The 21,699-nt window shown below is 39.3% G+C and overlaps 1 protein-coding gene and 1 pseudogene across 3 annotated transcripts in view; both read left to right on the top strand.

Annotated features, from left to right (window-relative positions):
• The window catches only part of MED14 (mediator complex subunit 14), a 91,147-nt gene that overhangs the window by 16,791 nt on the left and 52,657 nt on the right, over positions 1 to 21,699 (top strand). For all 3 annotated transcript variants that reach the window (XM_039475385.2, XM_039475384.2, XM_039475383.2), the window contains exons 4-12: positions 4,518 to 4,691; positions 5,332 to 5,461; positions 8,031 to 8,159; positions 8,745 to 8,852; positions 9,713 to 9,845; positions 10,866 to 11,016; positions 11,538 to 11,649; positions 18,198 to 18,323; positions 19,475 to 19,553. In XM_039475385.2, the coding sequence (XP_039331319.1) occupies positions 4,518 to 4,691; positions 5,332 to 5,461; positions 8,031 to 8,159; positions 8,745 to 8,852; positions 9,713 to 9,845; positions 10,866 to 11,016; positions 11,538 to 11,649; positions 18,198 to 18,323; positions 19,475 to 19,553 (1,142 nt within the window). The remainder of the gene's footprint in view (positions 1 to 4,517; positions 4,692 to 5,331; positions 5,462 to 8,030; positions 8,160 to 8,744; positions 8,853 to 9,712; positions 9,846 to 10,865; positions 11,017 to 11,537; positions 11,650 to 18,197; positions 18,324 to 19,474; positions 19,554 to 21,699) is intronic.
• Positions 5,515 to 7,384, top strand: LOC120366559 (keratin, type II cytoskeletal 8 pseudogene; annotated as a pseudogene).

Below are 21,699 nucleotides of genomic sequence, written 5' to 3'. Positions count from 1 at the left end.
TTTTTTTTTTTTGAGACGGAGTTTCACCCTTGTTACCCAGGCTGGAGTGCAATGGCGCGATCTCGGCTCACCGCAACCTCCGCCTCCTGGGCTCAGGCAATTCTCCTGCCTCAGCCTCCTGAGTAGCTGGGATTACAGGCACGCGCCACCACGCCCAGCTAGTTTTTTTGTATTTTTAGTGGAGACGGGGTTTCACCACGTTGACCAGGATGGTCTCGATCTCTCGACCTTGTGATCCACCCGCCTCGGCCTCCCAAAGTGCTGGGATTACAGGCCATGTAATTTTTTAAGAGTTTTTGTAGAGGCAGGGGTCTCACTTTGTTGCCCAGGCTGGTTTTAAACTCCTGGCTTCAAGCAATCCTCCCATCTCTGCCTCTGCTTCCCAAACTACTGGAGATTACAGGCATGAGCCACCACACCCAGCCAAGTTTCATCTTTATTAATTATATTTCTAAGTTCAAGGAATGTAGCTGAAGCTAGTGTATTTTGAGTTCAGTGAAGTAGTTTAGAGAGTGTTTCATTAATTGTTTACATTTAAGTGGAGCGGTAGGGGCTGGATAAACTGTGGCATCCCAATAGGGTTGATGCATGTCTTTTTCAGGGAAGGTCTTTGGTACTCTCTGAGCTTGACTTTGGTCTGATAAGCATTTTTACAGTGACCTGAGTTAAGGGAGACTTGAGATAGCCTAAATCTGAGTAAAAGCCAGTTCAAAAGTTGAGAATGTATTAGCAGTGTCATGGCTGCTAATAAGTTAGGGTTGGTGGCATTGATAGAAATTCATTGTACTAGTCATAGAAAGTAGCATTTTTACTGGGTCATGTTGTATACTGGGTCTAATTAAGAATTAGAAGAAATACTTTTTGTGGTGTTGTTTCAGCTCTTCTGATTATTGACTTTCTTTGGGCAAGTGTCTTAACCTAAGCTTCAATTTTCTCATCTCTAAGGTCATAGTAATTATCTGGTTCTATTTCTTAGAGTTGCAAAAATCAAATAACATGTTTGAAAACACTAAGAAATTGTAGAGCATTTTTACATGTTTGTGTGATGTTGGTATTAATTCTGGGTACTATGTCTTCAGTTGGCCACTGGCAGCCTGTTTGAAGGACATGAGAGAGAAGACTTTATTGTTCTAGAATTGAACTAGAAAATGGCTGGGCACGGTGACTCATGCCTGTAATTCCAGTACATTGGGAGGCTGAGGCGGGTGTATTACCTGAGGTCAGGAGTTCAAGACCAGCCTGGCCAACCTGGCCAACATGGTGAAACCCTGTCTCTACTAAAAATACAAAAATTAGCTGGGTGTGGTGGTGTGCCCCAGTAATACCAGCTACTCGGGAGGCTGATGCAGGAAAATTGCTCGAACCCGGGAGGCGGAGGTCACAGTGAGCAGAGATCACGCCACTGCACTCCAGCAGCCTGGGTGACAGATCAAGACTCTGTCTCAAAAAAAAAACAAGGTAAAAGTTTTAGGGAGGTAATTTTTAGCTCTGTGATGAGCTCTACTAGTTTAGGTATCGTTATGAAATGCACTGAGTGGAAAACTGATGGAAAGGATTTCTGTATTGGGCATGAAGTTGACCTATATCTCATAATGGGTGTTTTGGAGTGTTTTTCTGTCTTCTTTCTAGGCACTGTTCTAAAGGGTTTTTATGTGTTAACTTTTTTTAATTGATATAGTTGTACGTATTTTGGGGGTACAGGTGATATTTTGATACATATTTAAAGTGATCAAATCAGGATAATTGGGATATTCAGTACCTTAGACATTTTTCTTTGTGTTGGGAATGTTACAGTTCTTCTCTTTTGGTTGTTTTGAATATACAATAAATTATTGCAAATTATAGTTTCCCTACTTTACTATCGAATACTAGAACTTATTCCTTTTAACTATATTTCTGTACCAACTTTTCTTCATGCTTCCTCCCTTCCCTGCTTCTCCTAACCACCGTTCTACTCTCTACCTCCATTATATCCACTTTTTTAGCTCCTACGTGTGAGAGAGAATGTGCAATATTTGTCTTTCTGTGCCTGGCTTATTTCACTTAACATGATGACCTTCACTTCCATACATGCTCTTGCAAATGGCAGGCTTTCATTCTTTTTTATGGCTGAATAGTATTCCATTGCATACGTTTACCGTATTTTCTTTATCCATAAACTGTCGATGGACACTTGGGTTGATTCTGTATCTTGGCTATTGTGAATAGTGCTGCAGTAAATGTGGGAGTGCAGATATCACTTTGGTATGCTGATTTCCTTTCTCTTGGTTAGATACTCAGCAGTGGAATTGCTGGATCATATGGCAATTCTATTTTTAGTTGTTAGCGGGTTTTTTGTTTGTTTGTTTATTTTGAGACAAGGTCTCTTTCTGTCACCTAGACTGGAGTGCAGTGACACAGTCACGGCTCTTTGCAACCTCAACCTCCTGGGCTTAAGTGATCCTCTCTGTTAGCTGTGACCACAGGCATGCACCAGTATGCCAGGCTAATTTTTTTGTTTTTTTAATTTGTTGTAGAGACAGGGTCTCCCTGTGTTATCCAGGCCGGGATTACATATGTGAGCCACCACACACAGCCTATTTTTAGTTTTTTGTTTGAGGAACCTCCACACTGTTCTCTGTAGTGGCTGTAGTCACATGGTCACCAACAGTATATGAGGGTTCCCCTTCCTCCACATCCTCACAGGCATCTGCTATTTTTGGTCTTTTTGATAATAGTCATTTTAACTGGGTTGAGATGATTTTTCATTGTGGTTTTGATTTACATTTCCTTGATGATTAGTAATGTTGCATTTTTTCATATACCTTTTGGCCATTTGTATGTCTTCTTTTGAGAAATGTTTATTCAGGTATTTTGCTTATTTTTTAAGTGGAGTTATTTGGTTTTATTTTGCTATTGAGTTGAGTTCCTTATGTATTCTGGCTATTAATCCCTTGTCAGGTGGATATTTTGCAGAATTTTCTCTCATTCTGTGGGTTGTCTCTTCACACTTGATTATTTCTTCTGCTGTATAAAAGCTTTTTAGCTTGATGTAATCTCCTTTGTCTATTTTTGCTTTTGTTGCCTGTCTTTTTTTTTTTTTTTTTTTTTTTTTGAGATTGAGTCTCACTCTGTGGCCCAGGCTGGAGTGCAGTGGTGTGATCTTGGCTCACTGCAACCTTTGCCTCCCGGGTTCAAGCGATTCCCCTGCCTCAGCCTCCTGAGTAGCTGGGACTACAGGCATGGGCCACCATGCCTGGCTAATTGTTTTTGTATTTTAGTAGAGATAGGGTTTCACCGTGTTGGCCAGGGTGGTCTTGATCTCTTGACCTTATGATTTGCATGCCTCGGCCTCCTGAAGTGCTGGGATTACAGGCATGAGCCACCGTGCCTGGCCTGTTGCCTGTCTTTTTAAGATCTTACCCAAAGAAATCTTTGCCCAGGCCAGTGTCTTAGAGCATTTCCCCAGTGTTTTCTTCTAATAGTTTCATAGCCTCAGGTCTCATGTTTAAGCCTTTAATTCATTTTGAGTTGATTTTTGTATAGTGTGAGAGATGGGGATTCTAGTTTCATTCTTTTGCATATGGTTATTGAGTTTTCCCATCACCATTTATTAAAGAAACTGTCCTTTCCCCAATGTATGTTTTTGGTGCTTTTGTGGAAAATGAGTTGGCTACGTGTGGATTTCTGGGTTCTGTATTTTGCATTAACTCCTTTTTTTTTTTTTTTTTTTTTTTTTTTTTTTTTTTTTTTTTTTTTTTTGAGACGGAGTTTCACTCTTGTTACCCAGGCTGGAGTGCAATGGCGCGATCTCGGCTCACCGCAACCTCCGCCTCCTGGGTTCAGGCAATTCTCCTGCCTCAGCCTCCTGAGTAGCTGGGATTACAGGCACGCGCCACCATGCCCAGCTAATTTTTTGCACTTTTAGTAGAGACGGGGTTTCACCATGTTGACCAGGATGGTCTCGATCTCTCGACCTCGTGATCCACCCGCCTCGGCCTCCCAATTGCATTAACTCTTAATACTGAGAACAACTTTATGAGATTGGGAATCATTATCACCTCCATTTTACAGCTGGAAAAACTGAGGCACAAAAAGGTTAAGTTACTTGCCTAAGGTTACAGGGCTAGTAAGTAGCAGAGTTAAAATGGAGAACAAGGCAGTCTAGGTCTAGGAGTCCATGCTGTTAACTCCTTCATTACCAACCAACCCTGGAAGTATGTAAGAGGAAAACAAATTGTATTCTACTTATTTTTGCTAACTTTGATATTATGTATGTGTAATGGTAAGGATGTAGAAATGAGTTAGGAAGCTTTTACTTAAAGTGACAGAAAATTATTGCTCTTAATGTCAAATACAAATGTATTAAATATTTCTTCTTCAAAATAGTAGAGAATGTTTGAAGAACTACTTTGAAATATGGAAAACTTACTATGTTAATTCCCCTTGAAGTTTACTTCGGAATGATTTAACAATATATAGTGTGAAAAGGAGATCATTTTCAGGGGAGCTTAATACATTTACCCTTTACTTTAAAGATGATCTCAAGCTTTTTAGATCAGCAAGCCATCCTGTTTGTGGACACTGCTGATCGCCTGGCCTCGTTAGCTAGAGATGCTCTGGTTCATGCACGCCTGCCTAGTTTTGCCATCCCATATGCCATTGATGTACTGACTACTGGATCTTATCCGCGGCTGCCAACCTGCATTAGGGTAAGTGCTTTGCCCTCATGTTCCTAAAAACTAAAGGTTTTAGCATTGGATTGGATTGTATAATAATACAATCCAATTAAGTAGCCCAGCAAAAACCATATTGTTAAAACAAAGAGTACATATAGTTCACTTTTTTCTCTATAACTAAAGTTGTGGACTTTTTAAAAATAAGTTGGGACCAGAATGTGAGTAGATATAAAAATGGGTGAAGGTTTTATTTTTTTCCCCCAGGGGTGAGCAGATGTACAAACAGCAACATCTATTTCAGTCGTGAAAATGCTACGTGCTAGTTGCTTTTTGAAAGCGTTTTAAAATTATTGTTTTCGTAGTTTACTGACTTAGTGAGACATTGTATTTTATACTTGTAAGAACTTGTGGAAGTTATCAAGTGATATTAAGTTGGTTCATAAATAGAGCATAAAGGAGGTTATGTTGTATTATTATCTTAGATAAATGACTGTAATCATTGTTGCTCTAATGTATGATAGTAATGGCCATTGTTATTGGATGTAGACTGCAGAAATGAGTGTTGAGATTCTCTTGGGTAAAGTACAAAAACACTGTATAAAGACAGACAAAGGTAAAAAAAAAATTATCCCTTTTTGTACATTATTTAAAAATCACTTAAATTTTTTTCCAGGATAAAATTATTCCTCCAGACCCAATTACCAAAATTGAAAAACAAGCCACACTCCATCAGCTGAATCAGATTCTTAGACATCGGCTTGTAACCACAGATCTTCCTCCTCAGTTAGCAAATCTTACAGTTGGTATGTACATGAAATTTCTTTTTTTAAGAGTTGGTGGCCAGGTGTGGTGGCTCATGCCTGTAATCTCAGCACTTTAGGAGGCTGAGGCAGGTGGATCACTTGAGGTCAGGAGTTTGAGACCAGCCTGGCCAACATGGTGAAACTCTGTCTCTACTAAAAATACAAAAATTAGCAAGAAGCAGCTTCCCTGCTCCTTCTGGAATCTCTCCCTGGTTCAGCCCGCCTGCCTCCACTCCTGCCTCCACCATGTCCATCAGGGTGACCCAGAAATCCTGCAGGGTGTCCACCTCTGGCCCCGGGGCCGGGGCCTTCAGCAGCCGCTCCTTCACTAGTTGGCCCAGTGCCCGCTCGAGCTCCTCGAGCTTCTCCCAAGTGAGCAGCACTGGCTTCCGCGGTGGCCTGGGTGCAGGCTATGCTGGGGCCAGCGGCATAGGCATGGGAGGCATCACCGCCGTCACTATCAACCAGAGCCTGCTGAATCCCATTAAGCTGGACGTGGACCCCAACATCCAGGCCGTGCGTACCCAGGAGAAGGAGCAGATCAAGACCCTCAACAACAAGTTTGCTTCCTTCATCGACAAGGTGCGGTTCCTGGAGCAGCAGAACAAGATGCTAGAGACCAAGTGGAGTCTCCTGCAGCAGCAGAAAATGGCTAGGAGCAACATGACAACATGTTTGAGAGCTACATCAACAACCTGAGGAGGCAGCTGGAGACTCTGGGCCAGGAGAAGCTGAAGCTGGAGGCGGAGCTTGGCAACATGCAGGGGCTGGTGGAGGACTTCAAGAACAAGTATGAGGAAGAGATCAATAAGCGTACAGAGATGGAGAATGAATTTGTCCTCATCAAGAAGGATGTGGATGAAGCTTACATGAACAAGGTAGAGCTGGAGTCTCTCCTGGAAGGACTGACTGACGAGATCAGCTTCCTCAGGCAGCTGCATGAAGAGGAGATCCGGGAGCTGCAGTCCCAGATCTCCGACACGTCTGTGGTGCTGTCCATGGACAACAGCCGCTCCCTGGACGTGGACAGCATCATCGCTGAGGTCAAGGCGCAGTACGAGGAGATCGCCAATCGCAGCCGGGCTGAGGCGGAGAGCGTATACCAGATCAAGTATGAGGAGCTGCAGAAGCTGTCTGGGAAGCACGGGGATGACCTGCGGCGTACAAAGACTGAGATCTCCGAGATGAACCAGAACATCAGCCGGCTTCAGGCTGAGATCGAGGGCCTCAAAGGCCAGAGGGCTTCCCTGGAGGCCACCATTTTAGATGCTGAGCATCGTGGGGAGCAGGCGCTCAAGGATGCTCGTGCCAAGCAGCAGCAGCTGGAGGAAGCCCTGCAGCAAGCCAAGCAGGACATGGCACGGCAGCTGCCTGACTACCAGGAGCTGATGAATGCCAAACTGGCCCTGGACATCGAGATCGCCACCTACCGCAGGCTACTGGAGGGCGAGGAGAGCCGGCTGGAGTCCGGGATGCAGAACATGAGTATCCACACGAAGACCACCAGCGGCTATGCAGGTGGTCTGAGCTCTGCCTATGGGGGCCTCACAAGCCCCGGCCTCAGCTACAGCCTGGGCTCCAGCTTTGGCTCTGGCGGGGGCTCTACCTTCAGCCGCACCAGCTCCACCAAGGCTGAGGTTGTGAAGAAGATTGAGACCCGCGATGGGAGGCTGGTGTCCGAGTCCTCTGACGTCCTGCCCAAGTGAACAGCTGCAACAGCCCCTCCCAGCCTGCCCCTCCTGAGGCTGCCCCAGAGCCCGGGAGGGAGGCCACTGTGCAGGGGAGCACAGGGAACAGGAGATCCACTCGATGCTCAGCCCTACCCCTCAGCCCATCTGCGGGGAGTTTACTGCCTGGGGACCCCCCCCTTTGCCCATGCCTCCAGCTGCAAAACAATTCAATTGGCTTTTTTTTTTTTTTTTTTTTTTGGGTCCAAAATAAAATCTCAGCTAGCTTGGACAACTGTCAAAAAAAAAACAAAAAACAAAAAACAAAAAACAAAATTTAGCCAGGTGTGGTGGCACACACCTGTAATCCCAGCTAATTGGGTGGCTGAGGCACGAGAATTGCTTGAACCTGGGAGGCAGAGGTTGCAGTGAGCCAAGCTTGCACCACTGTACTCCAGACTGAGTGACACAATTTACATATTAGAATATTTTCTTAAACAGCTTTTTTAGTTCTATAGTTTTATTCAAATAGCATTATGAAAATTCGACTCACAATTTTGTGGTGTTTGATTCTATAACTTGTCAGCCATGTCATTTCTCTTTACTACCTAGAAATACAGTGCTGGTATTTGCAGCTTGGGAGTGGGACTGGAAAAAGAGAAGAGTTCCCAGAGTTGAGCCTCAAGAAAATATTGTTCATTTATGTTAGAAGAGTTACCTTTCATTTCTTGACCTGGAAGCTGGTTACTTCTTAAGGAACCATTGAATTGTTTGAACACTTACGAAAGAACCTTCAATCTATTTAAAATTTTTTATAAGTAAGACTGAAAGTTCTAGGTCAAGAGGAAGATTCTCATTTTCTAGTGAAGTATACTTTTTTCTTCATCTTTTTCTTCTAAAAGCAAATGGCCGGGTGAAGTTTCGTGTTGAAGGAGAATTTGAAGCCACCTTGACTGTGATGGGAGATGACCCAGATGTTCCATGGCGTCTTCTCAAGCTAGAAATTCTAGTTGAGGATAAGGAAACAGGAGGTAAATCATAACTTTGGGAGGCTGAGGCAGGTGGATCACTTGAGCTCAGGAGTTTGAGACCAGCCTGGACAATATAGCAAGACTCCATCTCTACAAAAAATTTAAAAATTAGCCGGGCATGGTGGTGTGCTCCTGTAGTCCCAGCTACTTGGGAGGCTAAAGTGGGAGGTGGGAGGATCACCTGAGCCTAGGGAGGTTGAGGCTGCGGTGAGCCATGATCATGCCGCTGCACTCTAGCCTGGGTGACAGAGCAAGATTCTGTCTGAAATATACGTGTGTGTGTGTGTGTGTGTGTGTGTGTGTGTGTGTGTGTATGTGTGTATATATATTTATATATATATTTCTTCAGAATAATAAATGTGTATAGCAATTTATCCTGTAATATGAAGCAAGTTTTATAATTGTAACTACCTATTGACCATGGAAGTTTCAGTGTTTCTCGGAGTGCAGTGTTGTCTAGTTTCTGTAGATAATTTCAGTTCTTTTTTAAAAAATTCATTGTTATTATGTGCTTGCTTAGTTGGAACAGTGACACACTTGTACACCTATTTGATTAACCACCTTCTTTTCTCCTGCCAATGGAAGATGGGCGAGCTTTGGTTCACAGCATGCAAATCAACTTCATCCATCAGCTGGTGCAGTCTAGGCTCTTTGCTGATGAGAAACCTCTTCAGGATATGTACAACTGCCTGCGTATCCTTCTGAAATTTGAGACATGTGTTTATAAGGATTTTGTGGTACTTCTCCCACATTTTTCATTTGTCCTTAATCTTGAACTGTAGCAGCCTACATTCCTTGCCCCCATCTCCCCTACACTTTTTGGGTACACATAGGGCTAGAGAACTGGCCACTATGAAGAATAGTGATATGTCTATAATAAACCAAATTTAAAATTTTACTTTTGACTTTGCAGGTAAAAACAAAAAGTGATTAGTTAAAAATAGTATTGTTTGAGGCTGGGCACAGTGGCTCACGCCTGTAATCCCAGCACTTTGAGAGGCTGAGGCGGGCAGATCACTTTAGGTCAGGAGTTTGAGACCTGCCTGGCCAACATGGTTAAACCCCATCTCTACTTAAAAAAAAAAAAAAAAAAAATTAGCCTGGTGTGGTGGCAGGCACCTGTAATCCCAGCTACTAGGGAGGCTGACACAGAATTGCTTGAACCCAGGAAGCAGAGGTTGCAGTGAGCCGAGATCATGCCACTGCACTCCAGCCTGGGTGACAGAGCAAGATTCCGTCTCAAAAAAAAAAAAAAGTAGTGTTTGATGAAAAAAATAGTACTATTTGGTCAATCCATGTTCTCTAAACTATGATGAATTAAGACACAACCCAGACCTTATGGTTTTATATTGGTTCAAAATTAAATATAAAACCTTTTTCTGAAATTATGCTATAAATTATAACAACTTTTTGGAATGAGCCATTGGAGAAATATTTCAGAAATTTTCTTCATAGACAGTTTTTCAAAACCAGAGCTTTCCTTAAATCAAGTTTGCCTGTACTTGATTGACTGTTGGCATAACATATTAAATTTACTTAACAACATCTATCAGATTCTTTCTGTTTATCACTTCAATTAGAAGTCTTACATTCCCAAACTCTAATGTTAATCCGAGAACGGTGGGGAGACCTTGTGCAGGTGGAAAGATACCATGCTGGAAAGTGCCTCTCCCTCTCAGTTTGGAAGTAAGTACAATTAGTTCTGATGGGTTCATGCTATGACTGTAAATGCTCTTTTTACTTCTCTTTTTCTCTCATACATCTGATTAAATACACAGTTTACCCTTGAACAACACAAGCTTGAATTGTGTGGGTCCACTTATAGGCAGATCAATTTGCAAAATGTGAAACCTGTGTATAGGGCCAGCCTTCCCTGTACGTGAGTTCTGCTGGGTGACTGCAGGACTGACTTCTGGATGTGAGTATGTGTGGATTTTGATATTAGGACAGGAATCCTGGAGCCAGTCTCCCAGGTATACCGAGGAATGACTGTATACCAATAGCTGTGCACCTCTAGTAACATGCTTTTGTGTAGTAAGGTCCCATAGTATTATGTAGACCACATAGGACATCCATAATTGACACCTGTCTTAGAACATGTTTTAAATACATAGACATTTACTTATTTGTACTAAGACTTACTATTCTTAAAAAGTTTGAGAGATTAGTTTACTCTGGGCTTATACCAAATTTCTAAAAGACCGTTAGGTTAGATTGTTGGGTATCATCTTTTAACACATGCATGCTTAAGTTTTCCACTTTGAATTGTGCCTGTTAAAAACTTTTCTTTGGGAGAAAATTGGTACTGGGCAGTTTCCAACTCTCAGTTCCCTGTTCGAACTTTACTTGATTCCTATTTTTCTCCTCACCCCTGCATCTTATTATCCCAAATACTCCCGTTTTCTGTAAAGGAATCAGAGGTGAATACATACCACTTAGAAGACAGCTAGTTTTGTTTTGGGGTTCTTTTTCACGTGTGCATATGTTTTATTTTAAGATTTTGTGTTCTTTTCTTAATGCAATAAATCAAATATTGTATTGGATTACAGAATAGCTACCTTCTCATTATTAATTTATTCCCTCCACAAACACCAAGGGCCTGCCGTATTTCAGGCTCTGGCTAAACTGCACGATGGATTGTCTCTTTTATTCTGGAAGTTAACAGGCTGTGTTGAAAAAAATTCTTTATTTCTTTTTTTTCTTTAGTCAACAGGTTCTTGGAAGAAAAACTGGAACAGCATCTGTTCACAAAGTTACAATTAAAATTGATGAGAATGATGTCTCCAAGCCTTTACAGATTTTTCATGATCCTCCTTTGCCAGCTTCTGATTCCAAATTAGTAGAAAGAGCCATGAAGGTAAAAGATCTCAATATATTTTAATATTGGTTTAAATGAATGTAACTTGCCATTTATACTTAAACTCTTAGCACAAATTTTTAAAAATACCTAATTATTCCTAAAACCCTTCATGAAACTTATTTCAAGTAAATGTTACACTTCTTACGTTTATTGGTTTTTTAAAAACATCTGATACCATAACGTATAATTTTTAATATATTCTTTCATATTTTATAATTTAGATCAGATACCATTTTAATTTTAAGATCTGGCATTTGAGCACCATGATAACTGATTTGTATTATCTTCGCCTATACTTATCAAAATGTTAACTATAGTTTTTAAGCTATCAATACTATATGTTAATTTTTAACTCAATATCATATTAGGTAATTTTTAACTTTAAGTTTGCTTTCTTTTAGTAGCTAATCAATGTGATTTCAAAAGGAAATATTTTGAAGCACAGTAATCTACTCTTGGGCTTTTAAAGTAAAAACGTTTAAATTGCACATATGAATTTGTTGTTCTTATTTATGCAGATTGACCACTTATCAATAGAAAAACTCCTGATTGACAGTGTCCATGCAAGAGCTCATCAGAAGCTCCAAGAACTGAAGGCCATTCTTAGAGGCTTCAATGCCAATGAAAACTGTAGGTTTTTTAAAATTGACATTTGTTTTTCTTTTGTTTAAACTAGTATCTGGTTTTGTTTTGTGAGGATCTTAATATGACTTTTTCCTGATATTTTGCTTTTATTGTGGAAGCTGGTATTTCTGCATTTTAACTGGTGATCTGCCAAACTTATTCTGATTTCCCCTTATTTCTTACTTATTTAGCTTATCCTCATTTTTGAAATATTTGTGTATTGGCTTTCCTTAAAACTTTATGGCATGGTGGCTCATGCCAATACCAGCACTTTGGAAGTCCAAGGTGTAAGGATCACTTGGGGCCAGGAATTCTAGACAAGCTTGGGCAAAAAATGAGACCCTGTCTCTATTTATAGATTTTTTAAATAAAAAAGAAAAACCTTGTGAAACGTGAGCTAACATCTTAATACGAATTTTATTTTAAAACTTTTTTCTAGTGATAAAACAGCATTGCAAATATTTATAATATACTGGTAAAATATGCCCCGTTGAATGAAATAGAATTCATCCCTTGTCTTTTAAAAAAAGTTTTAAAAATTGTTAATACATTAATAGAGTTCAAATAAGAAATGCAGATACGTAGGCCGGGCGCGGTGGCTCAAGCCTGTAATCCCAGCACTTTGGGAGGCCGAGGTGGGTGGATCACAAGGTCAAGAGATCAAGACCATCCTGGTCAACATGGTGAAACCCCGTCTCTACTAAAAATACAAAACATTAGCTGGGCATGGTGGTGTGTGCCTGTAATCCCAGCTACTCAGGAGGTTGAGGCAGGGGAATTGCCTGAACCCAGGAGGCGGAGGTTGCGGTGAGCTGAGATCGCGCCATTGAAGAGTGAAACTCCGTCTCTAAATAAATAAATAAATAAATAAATAAATAAGTAAATAAATGAAATGCAGGTACGTGGACATAGTGAAAAATCTTCCAAGTTTAATTACCTGGTAAGTATATTCAGAGCTTTGAGGGACAGTCATTTAGAAAAGTAAACCCTTTCATTCTAGGAATATAGTTTCACAACATCATAATGAGTGTATTTACTATCCCTGCCCCAATTGTTTTTGGCCATAATTACCTTGGGCCCACAGTGCACAGTCTTTAATTAAGTTGGATGATGTAAGTGAAGTGCCTGTATTATAAGTAGGAAGTCTTAATAGTGCTAGTAGCAAAGATTCTGCCTTTTGTCATCACAGAGCCCACATGCTCAATCCATTATACTTAAAAAAGCAGCTTCTTAAGTATATGCTAGTAACTCTGGATTAAAACCACTTTGACAGAAATAGATTAAAAAAAAAATACTAGCTGAAAGGAAGACAAAGTCAGAAGAATAAATGTGTATTTAGAATACATACCCCTTCTAGGAAAGTGAAAATATAGAGGTGAAAAAGGGGATCTAAGATAAGCCAAACCATTAGCTTATATTTTTAAAGAGACTAAGGGGAGGGGCAGCCTAACTTAACAAAAATGCAAATATGGGCCTTAAAAAAGAAATAAAGGATATATCAGAAATCTGGTGAATGTATTGGTTAAATGTATATTGGGGGTGCCTATCCATTAGCCCTATCAGGGTTTAACATTAACATCACCAGTACATTATCTTAATTTAATTAAAAGCTTCAGTATAAGGCCCTCCCCTTTAATTCCTCAAGCAAAGATGTTAAATACAGACCTAAAAATTGTGATTGGAAAGTGTAATTGAAACGTTCATCGGAGTTAGAAAGGCTTCTAACCACCGCCCCCTTTTGTTCTTTTTTAACAGCTTTATTGAGATATAATTCACACATAATTACTTCATTCAGTGGTTTTTACTAAAAGAGTTGTGCAACTATCACTACAATTGGATTTTCGAACATTTTATTTTATTTACTTAATTTTTCTTTTGAGACAGAGTCTTGCTCTGTTGCCTAGGCTGGAGTACAGTGGCGTGATTTTGGCTCACTGCAACCTCCACCTCCTGGGCTCAAGCAGTTCTCCTGCCTCAGCCTCCTGAGTAGCTGGGCTTATAGGTGCCTGCCACCATGCCCGGCTAATTTTTTGTATTTTTAGTAGAGATGGGGTTTCACCATATTGGCCAGGCTGGTCTCAAACTCCTAACTTTGTGATCCGCCTGCCTTGGCCTCCCGAAGTGCTGGGATTATAGGCGTGAACCACTGTGCCTGGCCTGATTTTAGAACATTTTCATCATTTCAGAAAGAAACCCTATACCCATTAGCAGTCACAACCCATTTACCCCTCTCCCTTCCCACCTCCCTTCTGGCAATCATTAATCCACTTTCTATAGATTTGCCTATTTGGACATTTCATATAAATGAAATCCTAATGTGTGGTCTCTTCAATATGGTTTTTAACAATTTTTTTGAGGTTCATAGCATGTTTCAGTACTTCATTCACTTAATTATTGTCAGATAATCCATTGTATGGCTATATCATCTTTTGTTTATCCATTCATCATTGATGAACATTGGGGTTGTTTTTCTTTTTTGGCTATTGTGGATAATGCTGCTACGAACATTCATGTCCAAGTTTTTGTATGGACATAAATTTTCATTTCTCTTGGCTGTACACCTAGGAGTGTAGTGGCTGTGTCTTGTGGTAACTCTGTTTAACATCACTTTACAATCTAACCAGCAATGTGCGAAGGTTTCATTTTCTCCACATCCTCACCAATACTTGTTATTGTCTGCATTCTTTTATGTGAGTATATGCAGTTATTGCAGTAAGATTTGTTGAAGACGACTTTTTCCTATTTAATTGTCTGTCTATCTATCTATGTATCTATCTATCTATCTATCTATATCTGTCTATCTATCTATCTGTCTAAGTCCATGGCCTCCTGAATAGGCTGGTCTTATGCTCCTGGGCTCAAGCAGTCCTTCCATGTTGTCTTCCCAAAGTGCTGGGATTACAGGTGTGAACCACCAGGCCTGGCTCTTTTGTTCTTAAAGAAGACTTTTAGTCAGGCGTCCCCAAACTACGGCCAGCGGGCCACATGTGGCCCCCTGAGGCCATTTATCCGGCCCCCCACCGCACTTCAGGAAGGGGCACCTCTTTCATTGGTGGTCAGTGAGAGGAGCACAGTGTGTGGCGGCTCTCCAACAGTCTGAGGGACAGTGAACTGGCCCCCTGTGTAAAAAGTTTGGGTACGCCTGCTTTAAGTATTTTGCAATCTTAATTTTTCAAGATAGTAGAATGCTAAAATTTCATTTGTTGAGATTCCTGAAAATAGGGGGTATGCAATCTTTTGATAGGCCCTGGTTTACTTTAGTGTCGTCTGTAAATAAGGATTAGTAAGTTAAAAAAAAAAAAAAACTGTGATTGCCAAGGGATAGTTAAATTATTTTGAAAAATAAACTCGAAGCATGTGTTTACATAGGAATGGTTTTGTGTGCTGTTCACCTAGGTTCTGAAGATTTCTAAAGAGCAATTTAGAGAAATCTTTAGAACCTAGGTGTAAAATTCCTTTTTGTAGAAATGTTAGAGGTCTGAGTTCAGCTCTCTGCTCTTGAATAAGTCATTTATGCTATTTGGGCCATTCTCCTCATCTGAAATTTGAGGATATTATAATAGTCCAGGCTCTTCCTAGATCTTAAACTCCAGTAGGAGTGTGCTATACCAGTGATTTTCAAGTCCTGGGTGTTAGAGAAGGGTGCTTTAGGGACTATAAATTTGGAAGGAAGGGAGCTCCTCAGTCCTACTTTAATCAGGACAGTTCTAGAAATGAGGCCTGCTAGAGGAAAGAGTCTGCTGACCCACCATTTTAGGGCATGTGCTTTAACTTGTTTTTTAAATTCATATGCATGCATTTATACTCTTCGTATAGTCTTACTTGATTCTTTTTGTGGTGGGTAAGCATGCTTTAGTAAGATCCTTACTGGAACCAGGGACTACATAGTCTGTTCTTAGAATCCCTTAGTGCAATCACCCCTAAATCAGATGGCTTTTCTTCTAACACTTAACTGGAATAACTCAAGGAAATGAGTAGCTCAGAGAACAGAGCATTTCAAGGGAAGGCTAGGGGAAGGCATAGACTTCAGGTTTTGAGCAGCTCAGGTATGTGGTTTCGTGGGAGTGGGAATGGTTCAGGGGAGAGGAGACAGGACTTTGGAGATAAGTTCAAAAAAGGCAGTGCAAGGCACTAAAGGTAACTTGAGATATGGCCCACTTGGCAGCATTGCCTAACTCCTGAAAGCCAAGGTGCTGCTCCTTTGTGTTGTACTCTACCCTTCAGCGCTTGTAATCAGGGCATCATGATCAGTTTGGAAGCTGTGAACCACACACAGCCGTTCCTAATTGAGCTTAGTTGCTGCTCTTCACTCTTCACACTTTATATTACTGTCTGTTCATCCATTCCTCATCTTGTTCTCAGTAAATGATAGAAATAAAAGAGGAGTTGCAACAGCTGGGACTGCAAAAAAATAAAAAATAAAAACAAAACAATAAAAAAGAAATAAAAGAGGAGATATGTATATGTTCTTGCTGGAGCAAATAGCAGCAAGTCCTGTCATCTTGCACTGCTTTTAATTCCCTCTTTTTTATTTTCTTTGCAAGTTTCCCCGTTTTTGTATACTTAAAACCTGTTGCCTTTGAATGCTTTAGGGCATTTTGTATTTTATTTTCTGTAAAGAAAAATATGGACATGGTGGTAAAAAAAATATGTACATGATTTGTGTCAAAGTATTTCTTGTCTTTTGAACTGTGTTCTCTGTATTCTTCTCTGATGCCCTATTTTTCTAAGAATACTCAATTGTGATAATTAGATTGAAACTATAATTGTTATCCCAATTCCCAGAACTAGTTTTACTCCATTACCACACTTCAGAAATGGTTTTGATTTAGAGAATTCACTCCTACCCTGTCAGGAATGGTAACAATATGGAAATGTTTCAAAAATCATTAACTCTGTTTCACATTTGTAATAACTTTTTATTATGTTAACATAGTAAGTTCAGCAAAACATCACTGATTTGAACTAATTTGTCACATCGGTCTGAATTATATGGTAAAATAAATTTTTGTGCCTTTTTTTTTTTTTTTTAGGTCAGGGTTCTGCTGGATTTGCATGTTTAAACATTTTGTATACAAATACATATTAGATGTACAGGTTGAGTATCCCTTATCTGAAATGCTTGAGACCAGAAGTGTTTCAGATCTCGGATTTTTTTCGGGTTTTGGAATATTTGCATTTATACTTAGCAGTTGAGCATCCCATATCTGAAAATCCGAAATCCAAAATACTCCATTAAGCATTTCCTTTGAGTATCATGTCAGCATTCAGAAAATTTTGGATTTTGGAGCATTTCAAATTTTGGAGTTTAGGATTCTCAACCTGTACTTTAAAGCAATTTATTTTCCTCTAATTAAATATGTCTTCTGCAATCTTTTATTAATTTGTTTGATAATTTATGTATACAGTACCAATGGTAATGTCACCTATTTGAATTATTGAAAATTTTTAGTAAGAGGTTTTGGTTGGTTTCTTTGATTCGAAAGCAATATAGATAATGTGCATTTGTCGAACACTTTGCTTTTTAAAGCACTTTTACAGCCTTGTCATTTCTTGCTCCTAACGACCTGTGGCATGGAGGGGAAGATGTTATTGTCCTCATTTGACAAAGTAGCAGGCAGAGACCACACCTGGTGAAAGGCCTGCATCACCACTCCCCTCTGCGCCTGCCACTTTACCTCTCCTTCCTGCACCTGCATCACCATTCCCCTCTGTATCTGCCTTTTTAAAAAATTTTTTTCTGTGCTGTAGCTTCAGAGGAACTTGGTAACAAGAAGAGCATGTTCCTTTTACAACACCTCAATCTGATCAGCACTTAGTGTGTTTTCAATGTTTTGCTTGTTTACTGGATTTCATTATGTCACTTGCAGAATTAAGAGAAAAGTTAATTGGGCCTGGTGGAAATACTATGAAACTCTAGATCAAGTATATTGTCAGCTTTGGGGATTCGTGTTTAGCAATTGCCGATGTTCTTAGTTCATCTGCGACTTGAAATGGAGTACACAAATGACTTGAAAAAAAAAGTTTCTTCCTGGGTAATCTATAATGTTTATTAGTTTTCAAGTGTTTCTTTAAACACATTGGCTCTAATTGCCAGAATACCTCTTTTTTATGAGGAATGGCATTGAAAATCATGAGGCCATAGAAGATATTTCTTCTGTTTCCCAACAATCAATTTTCTTTCCATTATATAAAAAAGAAAATCCTTAAAAATTAACTTATTAGTAATTACCAAGTAAAAGTAAAACTAGAACTTAGCTCACTGATGAGGTTGAATTTTCACTAGCTATTTCAACCCTCTTTAAGAAATTTTGGATTTTTATTGCTGTAGTATTTGAGACAGGCATGTTTGTTTCAAGTCACCTTGAAAATTACATCCTTTCCTTTTTGAGCTACTAACTGATATAATACTATTGCAAATTTTGCAAAATCATGTTTTTTGTCTAACATTTAGGATCCTTCAGTAGTTGGTTTGTTTGTAGTCACTGATTGAGAAATAATTTTTCCGGAAAATACTCAGCTAGAAAAGTAATTTTTAATTCTTGATTGTTCAGCTTCCATAGAGACTGCACTCCCAGCTCTTGTTGTTCCCATCTTGGAGCCCTGTGGTAATTCGGAGTGTCTGCACATTTTTGTAGATTTGCATTCTGGAATGTTTCAATTGATGCTTTATGGACTTGGTAAGTTACTAAAACAGATAGTCATTCAGTGTAAGAAAAAATATCTTAAACAAAATATTTTCTGTGATTAGGTGTCAGAAGGAATGATATATGCAGTGTTGAAAGTGGTTATGGAAATAGTAACTCTGGCTGATGTCAGTTAACTTAAACACACAAAACTTAGAAAAGCAAATAGTCTTTTAGAGATGTATGCTTGTCTTAGCAGCTTAGGCTGCCATAACAAAATATCATAGACTAGGTGACTTAAACAACAGAAATTTATTGTCTCATAGTTCTGGAGGCCAGAAATTCAAGATCGAGGTGTCAGCAGATGAGGGCTCTCTTTCTAGCTTGTTATAGGCAGCTGCCTTCTTGCTGTGTCTTCACATGGCTGAGAGAGCAAGTTCTCTGGCATTCCTTCTTCTAAGTCTACTAATCCTTTCGTGAAGCCCCTACCCTCATGACCTCATCTAAACCTAATTGCTTCCCAAAGACTCTTTCTCCAAATAACATACACTGGGGATTAGGGGTTTAACATATGGATCTGCAGGGGGGACATAGTTGACTCCATAGCAGTGCTTTTCTAATTTTTTTCTATACTTTGTCCCTGTTAATCAAAATCATTTTGTATCTTACTTTTTTTGCTCATTATTCTATTTACTGGCATTTTCTAGTGTCATTAAAAATTCTAAGTGAGTTAATTAGCAAGCTGATCTTCAGCCAATAGCTCTTGCATATGCCAGAGATAGTTTGTGTTTCGTAAGTAAACATGGCAGTGGAGTTTTTTGTTTTTATGATTTTTAAGGTTCTAAGTCTAGTAATACTATGAATTTTAAATACTTATTATTTTAAAATACTGATTAAGTAGACTAAGAGTTTGGGAAATTAAAATATAGGCAAAGAATGAATTTATGTATTTATTAATTGTTCTTTCTGCCAGTGTATACTGGCTATTAATTAGTTGTCTTATCTATAATGCTCCCTAAATGTTAAAGAGGGAAAACAAATTAGGTTGGCTTATATCTAATGATGCATTTAGTTAAGTTTTTCTCTGATTCCAAAATAACACGATTTTCTGCCTAAAACAATAATTTTCGTTTGTTTTAGGCTACCTAGATAAAGATTTTGTTTCTCATGTAAGCAATTAATTAATGAAGTGCTTTATTCTGTAGACCAGGCCACTCTGGATGACATGGAGAAGTCTGTGAATGATGATATGAAACGGATCATACCCTGGATTCAGCAACTGAAGTAAGCTTATTTATTTAGCTCAAGACTAAAAATGGAAACTTATTTTGACAACATACATTTTCTTCTCCATCATTACTCTTGATCAGTCACTGTCCTTAAGATGTATGGTATGAAACTTAAGTGCCTTTTGGTACCTTAGAATCAATTCTCTTGGAATAGTTCCAAGATGGCAGTTTCTCATAGCAAATTCTCCTCTAGAGCAAATATAGGTGTGAAGGACATAACACTCTACTTTCATCCCTTACCACATTTTCTTCTATATAAGCACTTTATAAATCACTTACACAATGAATTTTATTGTATTGAGTGTTCTCTGTAATAAAGTCCCATTTGTTCTTATCCAGGGTAATCGTCATGGTTGACTACCAGCTGACACTTTCAAAATAGTCATTTCTGCTTCCTGAATACTGTCATTCAATTTCTCTCAAAATCCTTTAAATGCTTCGTACTGTTAAACATTTGTTGAAAATGGAGCTAGATATAATTCTGTAGAGTTTCATTACCACCCTGGTACACAAAGGTACCCTTATAGCAACTTTAACAAACTCTTTCTTAAAATTAATAAAACAAAATTCCAAAGGCTAAAAAAAATTCAGAGATTAAAACCAAACCTGGCAAATGGAGAAGGCAGTGGTGGGGTGGGGGGTGCCTAAAGAAAGACTATAAAGTGGGATCTGTTGTTCTTATAGTCCTTTAGTCTCTGCTTTTCCCTTTAGCCAATACTTGAAAAATTCAATATAATCAAGTAATGTTTTCATTAATGGGGCATGACTTTTTTTTTTTTTTTTTTTGAGACAGGGTTTTGCTTTGTTGCCACTTAGGCTGGAGTGGAGTGCAGTAGCATAATCTCAGCTCACTGCAACCTCTGTCTCCCAGGCTCAAGCGATTCTTCCACTTAGCCTCCCAAGTAGCTGGGACACAGGTGCATACCAGCAAGCCCAGCCAATTTTTGTATTCAGGACAATGTTTTTTTGTTTTTTTTGTTTTTTTTGAGATAGAGTCTCACTCTGTCACCCAGGCTGGAGTGCAGTGGGGCGATCTCGGCTCACTGCAACCTCTGCCTCCCAGGTTCAAGGGATTATCCTGCCTTAGCCTCCTGAGTGGCTGGGATACAGGCATGTGCCACCATGCCAAACTAATTTTTTATATTTTTAGTAGAGATGGGGTTTCACTATGTTGGCCAGGCTGGTCTCAAACTCCTGACCTCAGGCGAGCCAGTGTGCCTGACCCCGGGCTTAATTTTTACTACCAGTAGATAGATAATATTATGTGGGGTTTTTTTTTTTGTTTTTTTTGTTTTTGTTTTTTTTTTTTTTTGAGCAGCTATTTAGTTTATCTGTATGTGGAAAAAAAATCAGTCATTAATCTGCATAATGATTTCTAAAACTTAGCAGTTTAGGCTGCCATAACAAAATATCATAGACTAGGTGACTTAAACAACAGAAACTTATTTTCTCATAGTTCTGGAGGCCAGAAATTCAAGATTGAGGTGTCAGCAGATGAGAGCTCTCTTTCTAGCTTGTTATAGGCAGCTGCCTTCTTGCTGTGTCTACGCATGGCTGAGAGAGCAAGTTCTCTGGCATCCCTTCTTCTAAGTCTACTCATCCCTTCATGAAGCCCCTACCCTCATGACCTCATCTAAACCTAATTACTGTTTTAGCATCATTGTGTATTTTGGCTAAATAAGCAAGATTTCAATATCCTAACATGCTTAACAATTCACATCTTGCATAACTTGAGGTTGTTTATCTGGCAGTTCTAGCTGCCAGAAATATAAACTAAAACCTGAAAGCTAAGTCCCCAAAGCCTTTAACTTACCAAATGTGTGCCTGTACATAAACTTACATAGTTTATTTATAAGAAAAGTCCCCTGGTTGTCACTTATAATAGTGTTTTTCAAATGATCTGTGGTGAATGACCAGTTTATCTATCAGTTAATCTATCATGGGACATTGATTTTTTGAAATAACTTTATTGAGGTATAATTTACATACCATAAAAATCCACCCATTTTAAGGGTACAATTCAATGATTTGTAGTAAATTTACTGACTTTTGCAGCTATCACCACAATCCACCTCTAAAACATGTAGGACATTTCCATCACCCCAAAGAAATGTCCATTTATAGGTAATAACCATACTCAA

This window comes from Saimiri boliviensis, chromosome X (assembly GCF_048565385.1).
Source record: "Saimiri boliviensis isolate mSaiBol1 chromosome X, mSaiBol1.pri, whole genome shotgun sequence".
In the NCBI taxonomy this organism is placed as follows: Eukaryota; Metazoa; Chordata; class Mammalia; order Primates; family Cebidae; genus Saimiri; species Saimiri boliviensis.
This window is presented reverse-complemented; position numbering and strand designations above follow the sequence as displayed.